The 16,454-nt window shown below is 37.4% G+C and overlaps 1 protein-coding gene across 4 annotated transcripts in view; it reads right to left on the bottom strand.

Annotated features, from left to right (window-relative positions):
- LOC149255168 (nucleoside hydrolase 3-like) overlaps positions 1–16,454 on the bottom strand; it is a 369,934-nt gene that overhangs the window by 106,968 nt on the left and 246,512 nt on the right. For all 4 annotated transcript variants that reach the window (XM_089460372.1, XM_089460371.1, XM_089460374.1 and 1 more), the window contains 2 exons: positions 10,043–10,240; positions 9,500–9,753 (listed from right to left, as the gene is read on the bottom strand). In XM_089460372.1, the coding sequence (XP_089316498.1) occupies positions 9,500–9,753; positions 10,043–10,240 (452 nt within the window). The remainder of the gene's footprint in view (positions 1–9,499; positions 9,754–10,042; positions 10,241–16,454) is intronic.

Below are 16,454 nucleotides of genomic sequence, written 5' to 3'. Positions count from 1 at the left end.
CAAAAGAAGGGTCAGTCTAGTGAGCAGAGACCTCCTAATCCGATAACTAATTTGGTTGATAATGCTCCTCCTTATTGTCGGGTTTGTGATGCTCTTCATGAAGAGGCCACTTGCCCTATCGTTAGAAGAATCTTGGATCATGGAATGTTTGGGACAGGTGATCAGATAAATGTAGTAGGTAACAAGTTTCCTTTGTCTATGGATGATTGGATAGAGGTCAAGGAAAATAGTCGTGACGTTATGAATTCTTCATCAGCTTTTAGTATAAATAACCTTGAAATTGAAGATGACATTTTGGCTAGGTTATATGGTGAAAAATCCTCTCCAGAGCAAATCATGGAAATTGCTAGAGATAAAGGTTTAACCTATCAGAGAAGGGATAAAGATCAGAGCAGGAATCAAATTCCCCCTCAAACCTTTAACCCTGGTTTAAACTCTGGATTAGATATCGATTTGGGAAGTTGGTTCAACAATGCAAAAATATGGGTTCCTGTCTCCGAGATTGCTAAAATCCCTTCCCAAAGAGATAAGTTACTAAAAGCTATTCAAGGTCCTCAAGTAAATATTTCTCAACAGAAGAATCGAGAAGTTGATTATCATGATGCTCCCATATATTTGCAAAGCTTAGATGCTGATAACAAAGATCACCAGCCTTTCTTTATCACCTTGTTAGTCAATGGATATAAATTGAATAATTGCATGTTGGATTCTGGTGCATCAGCTTTTGTAATGACTAAAAGGGTCATGGAACAACTTAACTTAAGAGTTTCTAGACCCTACTATAACATATGTGCCATGGATTCTAAGAAAATTGAAGTGCATGGTTTGATCAAAGATTTACAAGTTCATCTATCAGTTTACCCAGACATCATGATTGTTATGGATATTGTTGTGGTGGACGTGCTTGATGCCTGGGGTATGCTTTCATCCAGAAAGTGGGCCTCTGATCTAGGAGGAAGTATTCAAATGAATTGGTCATATGCTATGATTCCTTCTCCTAGGGGTGATGGTTTTGTAAGACTAAATAGAGAGCCCGAAAGAAAATTTCATGTCGAAGATCCTAAGAGACCTCACAACGAGATAATCAAAGAGCAATCTGACATTGGGAACTATGCCATCATGTCTAATTTCATAATTCCTCCCGATGATAAGATTAAGGATCTCAATAATAGAGTTTGGCACATGTACTTTGATGGTGCATCATCTAGGCATGGTAAAGGTGCTAGAATAGTGCTTAAATCTCCCCTTGATCACATTTTCAAGTTTGCCTATCGATTAGAATTTGAAGCAACCAACAATGTCGCTGAATATGAGGCTATATTGTTGGGTCTTGAATTGGCAAAATCTTTGAAGATTAAGTTGCTTAGCATTAAGGGGGATTCTGATTTAATTATCATGCAGCTTAAGAATAAATTCACATGTAAAAATCAAAGATTGAGAAATTATCGAAATGCTGTGTGGGATACTATGGAGCACTTTGATGCCCTTGACCTCAAAGCTATCCCAAGAGAGCAAAATAGTTTGGCAGATGAACTTGCCGTAGCTGCTACTACTTTCCAGTTATCTGATGAGCTAATTAAGGATAAGATCAAAATGGAAGTAATATTTAGACCATCTATTCCAGATAACTCAGAGCATTGGCAAGTCTTTAATGATGAAAAACAGGTCATTCGTTTTCTTAATAGTCTGGATGAGTTTGAAGATTTCCGGATAGATTCTCAGGAGGATGGATCTTTAAATTATGAGCATATCATAAATCCTACTCCTAGGAATGTGGTTGCCATAGAGCAACATTCTGATCGGCATGATGCCACAAAGTTGAGAGAAGAAAATAAGATGGACCCAGGCGAATATCTCGAGATAAACATTGGTACTTCTGAAAACCCAAAGATTGTTAAAACCGGTAGAGGTACCAGTGTGGAGGAAAGAAAAAAGTTAACTAATTTACTTCGCGAATATCAAGATGTTTTAGCTTTTTCTTATGATGAATTAAGGGGCTATAGGGAAGATGTCATGGAACATACTATCCCCTTAAAAGATGAAAATGCTAAACCCTTTCGCCAGAAACTTAGGCAAATTAATCCTAAATTAGCCCCTTTGGTTCAGAAAGAGCTTGCGAAAATTCTTGCAGCAAGAATTATTTCTCAAACCAGGCATTCGACATGGTGTTCAAATCTGGTGATTGTTAGGAAAAAGAATGGTACGATAAGGCTTTGTGTCGATTTTCGAAACCTTAATCTAGCATGCAAGAAAGATAATTACCCTTTGCCAAACATGGAGACTCTGTTGCAAAGAGTAACCGGTTCTGGAATGATGTCGTTGCTAGATGGTTTTTCTGGGTACAATCAGGTATGGGTTAAAAAGGAAGATCGTCATAAAACCACATTCACCACGCCATGGGGTACCTTTGAATACATCAAAATGCCGTTTGGATTAACCAACGCTGGGGCTACATTCCAAAGGGCTATGGATTATGCCTTCAAGGGGTTAATCGGGAAATTTATTGAGATTTACTAAGATGATCTTACTTTTTTTTCTAAAGATGGTATCAGTCATGTAAATCATCTTAGGCAGGTTTTCGATAAGATGTAGAGAATATGAGATTTCTTTGAATCCAACGAAGTCTGTTTTTGGAGTAACAGAAGGGAAATTACTTGGCCATATCATTTCTAAGGATGGAATCAAGATTGATCATGAAAGAATTGAAGCAATCCAAAAGATTCCTCTTCCTCTTAATCTTAAATCCCTTCAGTCTTTCCTTGGAAAGACGAATTTTCTTAGAAGGCTTATTCCAAATTACGCAAAAATAGCTAAAGCCTATTCAAAGTCTTCTAAAGAAAGATGCAAAATTTGTTTGGCAGGAAGATGGCAAAAAGGCTTTTCAAGAAATCAAATGTGCTATTGCAAGAGCTCCTGTCTTGGTTATTCCCGATTATTCCAAGGATTTCATGATTTTTTCTTTCGCTTCCGAAGATACCATTGTTGGTGTCCTGCTACAAAAGAATAAAGATGGTCACGAGCAACCTATTGCTTTCATGAGTAGAGCACTTCAAAATTCCGAATTGAAGTACAATACCATGGAAAAGCGGGCTTATGCCTTGGTCAAGTCTCTTAAGCACTTCAAAACTTATGTGGGTTATTCTAAAATCGTTGCTTTCGTCCCACATTCTGCTGTTAAAGATATATTAACTCAAACCGATTGCTTAGGGACTCGTGCTAGGTGGGTTACTAAAATACAAGAATATGATTTAGAGATCAGACCCACCAAGCTAGTCAAAGGCCAAGGTTTGGCTCAAATGTTGACTGAAGGTAATGAAAAGACTCTTGGTTTGTTTTGTCTTAGCGATCTATCTTCGCCGGAGTTGCAAAGATTAGCAGAGCATGAGTGGTACCAGGACATAGTTTATTACTTGATGAATCTTGCATGTCCTAACGATTTAGCTGCTCATAAGAGAAGGGCTCTTAGACTAAAAGCCACTAAGTATTGCCTTATGAAGGATGGCCTTGGATGGAGAAATCCTGAGGGCATAGTGCTTAGGTGTGTTGATGACGTTGAGTCCAAGAAATTAATCTCTAAGTTTCATTTAGGATTTTGTGGTGGTCATTATGCTGCTAGAACTACTGCCCACAAAATCCTGAGAGCTGGTTATTATTGGCCTTCAATTTTTTCTGATGTGCACAAGTTTGTTAGAGCTTGTCAAGCCTGTCAATTATTCACTGGGAAACAGAAGCTTGCTGCCCTGCCCTTACAACCTGTCATTGTAGAGGCACCTTTTCAGCATTGGGGTCTGGACTTCATAGGGAAGTTCCATGAAAATTCTAGCAATGGCTACTCATGGATTTTGATTGCTACAGATTATTTCACTAAATGGGTTGAAGCCATTCCTGCTAAGAATGCCACTGAAAAGGCTATTATGGATTTCATTGAAAATAATATCATTACTAGATTTGGGGTCCCTGCTAAGATCACCATTGATAATGCCAAAGCTTTTAGTTCCTCAGAGTTTTCATCTTTTTGTTTCAAGTATGGCATTGTCTTATCTCATTCGTCAAATTACTATCCTCAGGGTAATGGTCTGGCTGAATCAAGTAACAAGAATCTCATAACCATTATCAAGAAGATAGTAGGAGATAATAAGAGATCATGGGATAGCAAAATCAAGTATGCTTTATGGGCAGATAGAATCACTAAGAAGAAAGCTACTGGTAAATCTCCCTTTGAATTAGTTTATGGCTTGGATGTAACCTTACCTGTGCACCTGAAATTGCCAGCTTATCAGCTCCTTCAGAATTTTTCTACTAATAAAGATGTTTTTCAAAATAGAATAGATCAGATTGTGGAGTTAGATGAAGCTCGTAGGACAAGTTTTGATGCTATATGTAAAAATCAATCTAACATTAAGAAAAGCCTTGATAAATTCTCTCGATCTAGATCTTTGCAGGTGGGAGATATGGTACTTCTTTGGGATCGCAAGAATGAGAAACCAGGAAAACATAAGAAGTTCGACAGTTTGTGGCTGGGACCATACATCATTCGAGATACAGCTGGACCAAACTCATTCCACTTGAGCAGATTGGATGGCGAACCACTTGATCTACTTGCGAATGGCCAAATGCTCAAGCTGTTCTTCAAAGATGATATCTGATGCCATAGGGTATCCTTTGTATTGTATTTCTAACCCTATTCCTTGTTATTTCAGCATTTTATTTCCGTTTTAGGATTAGATTTACTTTCCTTCTTAATAAATGAAGAGCTTCTATCTTTCATGTGCTTAAATGTTATATGATGATTTTTGAATGGACGCAACTCATTTCTGTTGTGTGTTGCGTGGATGTAGATTTTGGATTCTCACATTCCTGCAGTGCAGCAACGTGTCCCCAAGTAGAGCTAGTTGTTGACCACTACATGTCAACTTCCCATAGCAAGTACACCCCCTTTTCTTCGCAAAAAGGATAGCGCTTGATTGACATGTCCGTGCCATTCGACAGTCATCGTCGACTTGATCATATTATGTTGTAAATCCAGTCTGCATGAGTGAATTGTAAATAATCTTAGCAGATATGAGTCATGTATGTAAATTGCCTAGGTGGACCTAATTTCTAGTGATAATCTACGTTCCGGAAGGTTTTTTGTCTCACCGATCCATGATCGGCAGAGTTTTCCTTTAGCCTAACCCCAAAGCCGGAATGAATTTTGTCATTAGAATCTTAGAGGAATCCTAGTGTGTTAATCTGCTAGATTATAGTTGTGTCGCAGAATTGGGTGGTTTATGAGGGTCTATGTCAAATGGGTTTTCCCCCTTGAGATGTAAAATTGTGAAAGTCACGATGTAAAGTGTCTTGAGGGTTAGAAAATGTTTTAATCCCCTCATAAGTCATAAGTCCTAAGTCCTAAGTCCTAGGTCCTAGGTGATTTTTCCAAAGGCTAAGTTCGAGGATCCATTTAAAAATAAATAAAAATTAAAAATTAAAAAATTGAAAATATAAAAAACAATAAAAAAGAATATATATATATATATAAGATATAAGTAAAAAAAAAAATAATAATAAAATAAAATAAAAACTTAAAAATAATAAAATAATAATATTTTTGAGTAAATAAATGCAGAATTTCAATTTTTTAATGCATTAAAAATTCAACGGATGAGATTAAGAGATATCTTGATCCTCATCGACGGTCGAAATCATTTTGACATGGATCACTCGAACTAGCCATTGGGAATTTTTCCTTTAAATAGGGTGCTAGGGGTCATTTGAGATCATTCGATCTGTGAGTTTTGTGTTGAAGAAAGCTCTCTTGTAAACTTTTTCTGGTGCAAATAAAGAAAGACTTTGGGGTTGAAATCTTGTTGGTGTTACTCTCCTGAAGTGCTGTGAGCTGTTTTATTTTCTGCATAATTTTATTTTCAGCCATTAGTAATAGCTTGATGTAGAGTATTGTTGAACACAGGTATCTTGTTCACTTACTAGGGTTGAAATAGTATTAGAGTTTCTGAAATAATGGCAGGTATCTCGATTGGATCTGGGATCTAGTACTGTTTTTCTCTCTTTATTGATGGTTGAAGTGAGCTGTGCAGAAAACCCTTATTAAAAAAAAATCAGTGGGAGTTTGGGGAAGTTCTCGGCTGAACCAGCCAACTCCCGCAAAGCACTCCCTTGTAGAGCCTAGTCAGTTTTGATTCTGGATCTATCATTTAAATTTATTTTGAATTGCATGAGAGATTTCTGAAGTATCTCATAGTAAATCTGAAAAATTCTGAAGTATTTTTGTGGATCATTGACAAATCTGGCTTTTGTAGAGTCACAAAGCTGTAAATAATTTTAGCTAGTTCTTAGGGTTTATAGGTTTTCATTTATTTTTTATGTTTTCAGGTTCTGCTTTCTTGTTTTCATTGATTTCAGGTTGCAAGTACAGGTTTTCAATCTATCTAAAGAGGGTCAGTTATCTGCCTGTTGGCGTTTCATTGTTCGTAGGAAGTTTGTTCGAACGAAAAAAAATTTGTGCTGCCCTGGGCCTGCAACAGGCTCCGCATCAATTTCCAACGCAGCCTGTACGCAGCCAGCTGCCTGTATGCTGCCAGCAGTCTCCAATCACACAGAAAAATCCAGCGGCCTCGTCCTTTACCGTCCAGTTGCCATTTACGCCTTCTCTGCTCCTGTACGTGACATCCTGCTACTTGCTTATCCACTGCATGCTCACGTTTTGTTGCCGAAGTCCCTCACCCACTGGCTGATACTTCCCCACCGCTGCCATTCCATTCTCTTTTGCTGTTCCATGCATTTTCTTGCATTCAATACGCAGCCAGCTTCTTCGTTCCAGCAGAATTTTTCATTCCTCCAAGCGCTGTCATTTCTGCAATAAACTATTGCCTCTCCACTTGCGTCTAATCCCCAGCTCGTGGTGCCTCTTCCACATTGCCTCGTCTGTTCTCTTTCTTAGCATGTTGCAATCCCATCACTGCCCATTCAGTTGATCAAATCGCTGACCTGTGGATACAAAGCGCAACATCCTTCACGCAGTCCAAACGCACAACTGCAAACTGTTTCCTTCCTCATCGCTCATACAACAACAAGCAGACCTGCGTCCTCAGCCCGCGGCTCAGTCTTCTTCCTTCTGGATCAATTCCAATCCCATCGCCGCCGTCAAACATATCCCTGCAAATGCATAATAAAAATCAAGCAATCGATGCTATACGATTCCTTTTGGGTAATGCATTTTAGATTTAGAAGAGTAGCATAGTTAGTTTAGATTTTAATTTTTTTTTATTTTTATATGTATGATCAGGTGAGCGGTTCTGTTTTCTTAGATTTTATTTTTAATTTAGCGCATAGTTTGGTTTAGGGTTTTTTAAATTTTGAATTATATTTTCTTTAAAGTTTATTTTTATTTCATAAAAAAAAAGAGTTTAAAAGGAATCCTTTTTTAAATAGATTTTAATTTTGATTATTTCCTAGTTTTAGATTTAATAAATTTTACTTTAATTTTAGATTTAGATTTAGGATTTAAGTTTTTTTTTTTTTTTTTTCTTTAATTTAATTTATTTATTTTTTTATCAAAAGATAAAAATAAAAATAAAAATATCATAAAAAAGCAAAAAAAAATTCTTTTTACTTTTTAGAATTTGGATTAGATTTTATTTTTTAGGCTTTTAATTTTGATTTAAAATTTTATTATATATATATATATATATAAAGGGTTTCTTTTAATTTAGTTTAGATTTTAATGTTATTTAGATTTAAGGTTTCATTTAGTCTTTAATTTTGTTTTATTTGAAAAATATAAAAAATATTTCTGGAAATTCTTTGCCAGTTTGAGTCTTCGCTCAGGAATTTGTTATGTTTTATTTTTTCTGCTAAGGCTAAAATTTTGATGTGGGAATTAATGTTTAACATGCTTTAATGTTCATTTGAAGATTAACTACATGAATGTGATCTCTGGTTAGCATTTTACGTGGTTGTTTAAAGCACTTTATCTTTCGAAATTTTAATTGCTGGAGTATCATTAAGTCATTGAGCATTTATTGATTATCTCGCATTTGGTAAAAGTTAATCTTTGTTTGAGTTGTTTGATGGTAAACGATTGTTGATGTGTTCATACTTCTGCAGCATTTGATAAATAATCGTTTAATCATTTATTTCATAAGGCACTGGTCTATTAACTTAGTAAAATCAATTAAGTGCTTGTTCCCCCTTGTGTCTCCCAACCCAACTGGTCCTCAGTTGGTCATCCATTTTCCCATAGGGTCTACCCCCCTTAGCCGTGGGAGATAGGCTTAAACGGAGAGATCGGAGATCAGGGTGACAGCCCCCGGTCTGAGCGTTGTCGTGACAATCTGTGCGACAACACATGCTTGTCAAGGCATCAGCCATTTACAGTTGACTTTCTAAGGAAGAAATGGGAGGAAAGATTCAAATTAGAAATACCATATATAATGATGGCATGATTACAGATAGAAGGCTTGTTAAGTATCCCAGAGAATTTTTTGTCACGACTTCCTTGTTAGATTCTGTAACAGCATTAGATTCTATTTAAAAAAATTCCTCAAACGCAGAGGTGGTTTGAACATCGTGAAGGAACCAGGCTTAGTGCATGGTCTATTTTAAATTTTTTGGCAATGCAAAGTTGTAATTGCTTCCCAGAAAAAGCATTCTGTGTAGAAATATATGGCCCTAGTTCCTCAAGAGCTATACTCTTTCAGTGACGAAGCCTTTCAGATTCAAATTGAAAAGAGAATATCCAATCTAGCTATCAGATTCAAATTCAAAAGAGAATATCCAATCTAGCTATGCAATATCATTGGAAAGCATTTATGTTCATGAACTACCTTTCCAGGTGAGGGGCTGACTATCAAGAAAAAAAGCAGAATTCACTACCCTACATATCTCAAAGTTCGAGTAACCCTATTTGGAAGAAAATAATTTCAATTTAAGCTGTGTTATAATGATCAGTTTGAACATGTTCCAATTAGTTTCAGTTCAAGGTATGTCAGAATCCAGAGTAACCAGTTTGAAAATTTTCCTTTTTGTTGAACAGCAAAAACTAGGAAAGCATCCTCTTTAAATTTCATCTAGCTTTGCTGTTGTTTCTTTCTTGTTGGAATCCTTCAAATTAAAATAAAACATCTGTTTAGATGTATACTTTGGACCCAAGCAAAATTTCTGGTTATGAATGACCAGCTAATTCAAAGGAAGTTCTGTAGAATGCATGCTGCATCAATCTTCTTGGCATGTTGTGCCAAGTCTTCCAGACTCCAGATATGAAGCTCACATAAATATGTGGTATTTCTTTGTTTTGTTTTATTTATTTATTATTTTATTATTTTTTTCATAAAATTTAATCTTGAGCATATTTAATATAGTTATGTATGCTAAATTTGAAAAGAGGAAAAGAAACCATGGAAAACGTAATAATCTAGTCCTCATAAGCAATGTGGTTCTAACAGCAACACATCAGCCATGTTAATGAAAAATATATCTTATATGATAAAAGGATATTGACCTTCTGGGACTACGTGGCAAATCACGTGCAAGTCCAAATAGAGTGTCACAATCAATAAAACCACCTGCTCCTCCTGGAATGGCTCTGCTATATTTACAATCACCAACAGCGCTGAAAAATGAATATGTCTGGTTCAGTGCGAAAAACTCTCCAAGTCCAACAGGTATATCATCACGTCCCATCATGTGTAGTATATCATATATAATATCTATGGTTGCAGCATTTCCCCAACCATTGGCATTGACAGTGATTCCCTGCATATAGAACAACTACGAAAGTGAACATGATATAGATGTTTTTAGTCTACAAATGCAGTTGGCATTTGTAAGTGTAAGCATGCAGTTGGAAGGATGATGCAGGTTGTGCATTTGAAGTTGATCCCAGTATGAGTTTAGGATTGTCTTCATGTATTTGCAAATGGGCATGTCTACACCATATTAAATGTCGACATCAAATGAATAAATACTTGTGAATGGTGTGCTAGTAGTTATGTTGGAAACTATGTATTATAATGACTTCCATCAATTAAGTAATGCATTCCACCTTGAGATCAATCAGCTCCATAGGCATTTTGAGGAGGTAAAAAAGAGTAATAAAATCCCCTGGGCTCATATCCATATCAAAAATTACAGGCTTGCCGGGTAATTTTCCCTTTACATTTGGCTTATACAGAACTTCCTTGTAGTATGGAAACTGTGTCTTCCAATTATATTTGGCAGTCTGATGTGGGCTGTTGAGAACCTGCAATTACATAAATAGGTTTGGATGAGTCATGGCAGATCCGACTCCATTGATTGCACCCAACATGTGAAAAACTGACAATTTCTATCAGAAATAAACAAGTAATCTGTAACTATAAAAGGTGAAGGTTCAACCGCATATTTTGAATAAGAGTGCATAATTTGTAGTGATAACCTAGTGCATACATACTGCATCAATTGCAGACCGGTCTAATTAGGGATTAGATAGTAAAGCTGCGATTCAATAAAAAGTAACTGTGGCAAACAAGATTTAATTTCTTTATCAGGTATTTCTGTTACAACAATTATGTATTGAATTATAGATCAAATTACCTTTCTAGAAAATAGATCTTCATTTATAATAGAATTATTATTACAAATTGAATATCAACTGAGATTCAATTCTTAATGTGATTACCTTTACTGAGTAGAACAGAGACAAAGTTCATGTCAGGGAAAAGAGCAGTGTGGAAATACACCTTTCTGGAATCTATGCTTGCAGCATCTCTCATGAGATTTGGAATAAAGTTGAGCAAATCCAAAAAATGTTTTATCATCCATAACTTTAATATCAAATGTAACACATGATGCTCCATCCATAAAAGGAACCCTTGTGTTATTCCAACCCTGATGAGCGATAAATTGCCTCGTCATTAAGGGGTAATAAATGCTAAATCACAACAAGCAACCTTGGGCTCTTGAGCTATGCAACCAAATCATTGCATTAAAATAAAGAAGAAATTTTCCTCATATAGGTTTTCGCACTTTTTGGTGGGTAACACTCCGCATACTTCATGAATGATGGCATCCCCTTCGGAGGGTCTTGGAGACTTGTTGATTGACTTTGGAGCCTTGATGATGAGCATTGGACCATGAGATGACTTGGCATGCTCCTTGACACACTCCATCACCCATTGGACCATAGATATTGCCCCTTCGAACTAGGATGTTGCATGCATGAATTTGACATGTCAAATGGAGAGAGAATGGAGCCCCTTGATGATGTTGCACCCCTTGTGATGATGAGATGGAACCTTTGATGAGGAGGCATGATTTTTGATGAAACATTGCACCTTTTTGGGGAGAGACATGACCTTTGGAGTATTTACACCCCTTATTGGAGATGACATCACCTTCTACACTTACACATATAGCCTTTTGGAGGGAATTTTTCATGTTTTAACATTCTATCTTCATTTTGGAGGCACTTTTGGGGGTCAGCTTGAGACATATCTACCTTGTATCATGGATATTATGTATTTTTAGGGCTTTTAGAGGGTATTATCTTTATTATGCCAAGAACTTGGTTTTCCTTCTATGAATAGGGCAGTGTTAGCCTTCATTTGACATTGCATATCAGGGAGAGATCGCTTCTCTTGGATTAGTATCTTTTGCTCTATTTTGCTATGGAAGCTTGGTTGAATGACGTTCTTTGGGAGACTTGTGATGTGGATGGATTCTCTTTTCATGGATGCTTATTGTGAGCTTTAATGAATGCATGCAAGTTATGTAAGTTTATCTTCATCTTGTTTATGCTGATGGATAATAGTTATTAAGTATTGACTAAAGTGTTGTTAGTATTTTTATCTTGTTATTCTCCTTAGACAAGGATTTTGATCAGGTTCTTTTAGGTGACCTCTGTGTTGCTCCCTCCCTTATTTATCCTTGAAAATTGTAGGATGCCTAGGTTAAATTTCTAAGGGAAACAAGTGGGCCTCCCTTAGTCTTTTAAACCTACATTCTTTCCTTTTTCCTCCCAAGTTTGTTGATCCTAGATTCCATTAGCCCTAGGTTGAGAAAGGCACTAGTCCTCTCTCTTGTGACAATCACCTATACTTCTAAAATCATTCATTTTTTATTGTTTTAGGGTAAATCAGGGTTTAATTACATAAAATCATTTATTTTTAGCATTTATTAATTTAGATGTAATTGTCATAGGATTAGAAATTCTTTTGAATATACTTGAAAACCAAAAGTTTCAATTAAGGTGTATTTTCAGGGATACTTTAGGATTGACACCTAGGGTTTTGATGTTGTCATTTGCTCTTGTACCACAAAAAACCGTTGTAATTAATTTTGTTATTTACTCTTATCACAACCTTAATTTTCACTTTATTATCATAGATCATGGGGTTAGTTTTGTTGTTGTTATAAACCAGTCTATTGCTGCAATATGTGTTCTTTCATGCTAGTTTACTTCAGCAAAGTGTAATTCCTTGATTGTGTGTGTTTGGGGACCTTCTTTTGTTAATTTGGCAGCTCGAAGATGTTGCTCCCCTATCTTGGTCTATGTATAGTATACCCTAGTTGGCATCATACCCACAAATTGGACTTGTTGGGAATACCGCTCCCCGTTTGGGCAATGGGTTGAGAGAGTGCTTAGAGGTGGACTATGATGCAGGTGTTCAACCATGATTCTTGAGGGTTGTTGGGAAGATCAGTGGGCAATAGGATGGATGAGATATTGTTGATCGACATAGGGTGGAAGATGTTTGCTCCCCTATGATATGACTCCTATTGCTCGACATAGGGTGGAAGATGTTTCTTGCCCTATGAGATGACATGAGGTGAGAGTGTCCCATAGGACCTTTCGCATTGTCATTGGATTCTGGGTTGAGACTGAGCTCCCTGATGTGGTTCCAAGTTGAGCAGGGCTCCCTAATGATAAGCTCTCTGATGTTTCCTAGGTGGTAGCATTGGGCTTCCCAGTGTGTAATGTTCCTTTTTCTGGTGTTCCTCATGGCATAGTTAGGATGGACTGTCAAGGTTGGGGCGGACAGGTCACAGGTGCAGGTTTACTTCATCAGCGGGCCCAGGGGATTTTGGAGATGTTTTATGGGGTTTGGAGGAGTTCACTTTCCATCCTCCATCATCAGGATTGATTCTGCACAACTCGCTCCTCGTTCCATTGCATTATGATAATTCCTGTAAAACGGGGTTATTATTGTGCATAACTCATTTAATTATGCTTAAGGTGGCTTTTTGAGAGGAATACTTGACGGAACACCTTAGTGTAATAGCTCGTTGGAACCAGAACGAGAAGATCTACAGGATGGGATGGTTAGCGGGGATTTTAAGTGGCCCGAGGAGGCGTGATGGTCGATTTACCATTTTCCCACATTAAAAAGAATATTTTAACTGAAACAAAAGAGGGAAATGAGCTCAATGATTAAAATAATAATAAACCAAGAGGTTCTAGAGGTGTCCATCAAATTTATAAAAAGGAGGAAGAGATCTTGGATTTGATATTTTTTCTTGTATGGGAAGTTGAGAACCCGGTTTTCTACTCCAGCAGTAGCCCCAGGACGAAAACCCTCGGGTGATTCAATGAGATTGGGTGAGTACCCATCTCCCCTTGGTGAATTCATCTAGAATTCACAAGAGAGCTCAATAGTGATATTTCAGTTCAGTTTTGGAGGGTCAACAAAGTATGGGAGCAGATTCTTGAGGCCAGTTTCACATCTCAGCTATTTTATTGTATCAGCATGTAAACCCCAATCTATATTATAATAAAGCTAATATTATTTGCTACCTATTGTTTCATGGAATTGCATGCACTTTATCTATTATATTTTACATGGCAATCTTTTGTTAAATGAATGATAATTTAATGGTGAAATTTGGGTTGTGTTCAATTTTTGCAAATTTAGAAAAAATTATCCCGTTTGGGTCATTACAGTGGTATTAGAGCTGCCTTTTCCTGCCAGTCTAGAGGGTTTGAATTCCAACTATAGGTTGTTGAAAAAGTTTAATTTTGTGCCAAATTCTATTTTGTCGACTGTGCATTAGACGATTCGGTGATGGCATGGCAAGAGGAATGTGGAAGGGGAGTATCTCTTTCAGCAAGTAACAGTGGTATTAATTAAAGTGGTCGAACTTTTGTGCGCCGCTTAATATATTCAAGGAGCAGAGGGAGATCGAGCTCGAAACTTAGAAGAAGCCACCCAAAATTTTATTTTGCTTTTGGCTTGCCAAATTCTGGAGAAACTTGTATTTGCAAACAAAGATATATTTGCAAAATAAAGAGGTTCATTTTTACAGGTCGACTATTATGGGATCAAGCCGCCATTTCAGAAAGCTACTTTCGTGAGTCAAAGGTTGTGATTGAGCCACCAGTCAGCTAAAAGTCATGTGATAGTGGTTGCGAGGCCACATTCCACCTGCGAAGATTCTAAGCGATACCAACTTGATTTAAGTCCATGCTCATTGTTGACCAAGTGCCTGGAGACTATGATTTGCATGTCGATACAAGTCACGTGGTCAGTGAGGTCGCACGAAGCTGTGGGGAGTCTACACAAGGGATTGATGGGATCGAGACTATTCCTTGGGTAGAAAATCAGTGGCAGTCAACTGTAGTTACACATTGAGCCGAACTATATTCTAAGAGCTTATGTTGCTCCTTTTAGTGCACATTTGGACCAACGATCAAAAGAGCAGAGTGGTCGTGTGCCATTGCTGTCATGTATCACACCACTGCAACTGTTGTTGAAACGACATAGGCCACCGAGAGTAGCATTGTGAGGATCTGAACACAACCTGAAGACGCCATAGGTCCCTGTGAGTGCATTCTCGAGCGTGGATGTTATCGGTGATAGGGTGCAAATTGTACATTATTGTACTCACCTGTGGCAGAGGGAGAACACACCACATATCACAGGAAATTTTATCGTATTTTTCTCTGAATTTTGGGATCAACAAAATCCTTTTGATGAAATTTGCCCTTAGAAGCTGTGAAGAGATTATTTGTAGCGGCCTGTGCCTTGTGATGAATTTGCTGGAATTATGAGTACACATGGAGAGCCTGCGTGTGATTCACATGGGCTGTGATTTGGACTGTCATATTAACTTGTGACCGTGCGATAGATTATCAAGTCGCTCGCATACGTTGTAGCAGTGGATTGAACTGTAGTTCCGAGTGTAGCCAAGCATACGTCCCACGTTGAATCAATGTATACACTACTTCTGTTGTGTAGTGTTTATCAGATATTGTTGATGAGCCTGCATTTGTTTGTTGTATGCACTGCTGAAGTGTTCAAGCGTGGGATGAATCAAAGAGTCCCAGCATTTCTCACTGAGGGTTAAGGCAACATTGGAAATTTGTAGAAGAGTACAAGATCAGGAATAAAAGGTCGTTTGATCTACTAAATAGAAGTAACATCTCTTATATGTGAACATTCAGGACAAAGGAGCCAACTGCTTAACGTAACCAGGTTCCTCTATTAAATTTATGCCTTATACTTATGTCTTAATGATTGTGGAAAAATGTATGATGAAATGCAAATGTTTCTGGGTTAGTTTGTTCAAAACGCTTGGGGTTTGATGGCTATAGCGTCAATGTCACAGTGATAGATATATGTGGGTGTCCCTATAATCCTCATTTCTGAGCTAGATTGTTTTTCATTTGCCTTGGTTAGCAGAGAGGGTAGTGTCTTGCATACTGTTGTAGCTTTATATTTTGCTACAATTGATATTAAAGTATCATTTTGCATGTTTGAGTGCGACTCTTGGAGGTCTGAGTAGTTATTGTCCATTGTATGGCTATGTGTCCTAGTTTGATTTGTATTGCTGAAGGGATTTAATGAACATAATTGGTGTCAAGTTGAGTGTTGGGCTGTCATACCATGGTGAAGGGACTGTATTGAGTCAATTGGTCATTTATTGTATACTTTGTTATGCTGTCAGTCCTAGTCATATATATGTAAATTGTCGTCATTGAACAAAAACATGGATGAAAATTTCACAAAATCCCTTCATAAGCTAGCAACAACAATCAACCGATCATTCTCCAAAGGGATACTTACCTTGCTACAACAAGAGAAGCCACAGAAAAAAACATGAGTTGGGATACAAAATTTATGCACTTGGAACAGATTTGAGATGCATGGGGGTTACAGCAAAAGCCCTTCTCAAACTAGAAGAACTTGCTTCACTCCTCTCCAAGGTGCATCAGTCAGATGGGAAAAACTTAATTTGGTCTCTCAAACTAACCATGCTTGCCTTAGTACAACAGAAGTATTTGGAACACCCTTGTATAGGAGTCAAACTTCTAGTTGCCTCTTGCCTCAGTAGTATCATGATGCTGACCACACCTACACCTCCTTACAGTGATGGCCTTATGAGGAGAGTCTTCAGACTGATAATGGAGACCTTTTAGGATTTGGATAACAACGAAGGCCCTACCTTTGGGAAGAGGCTAGAGATCCTAGAAGTCATGG

This window comes from Pinus tabuliformis, chromosome 7 (genome assembly GCF_031772625.1).
Source record: "Pinus tabuliformis cultivar Carrire ecotype Pingquan chromosome 7, CPIR1, whole genome shotgun sequence".
NCBI lineage: Eukaryota > Viridiplantae > Streptophyta > Pinopsida > Pinales > Pinaceae > Pinus > Pinus tabuliformis.
Note: the sequence above shows the minus strand (reverse complement) of the source record. Positions and strands in the feature narration are given on the sequence as shown.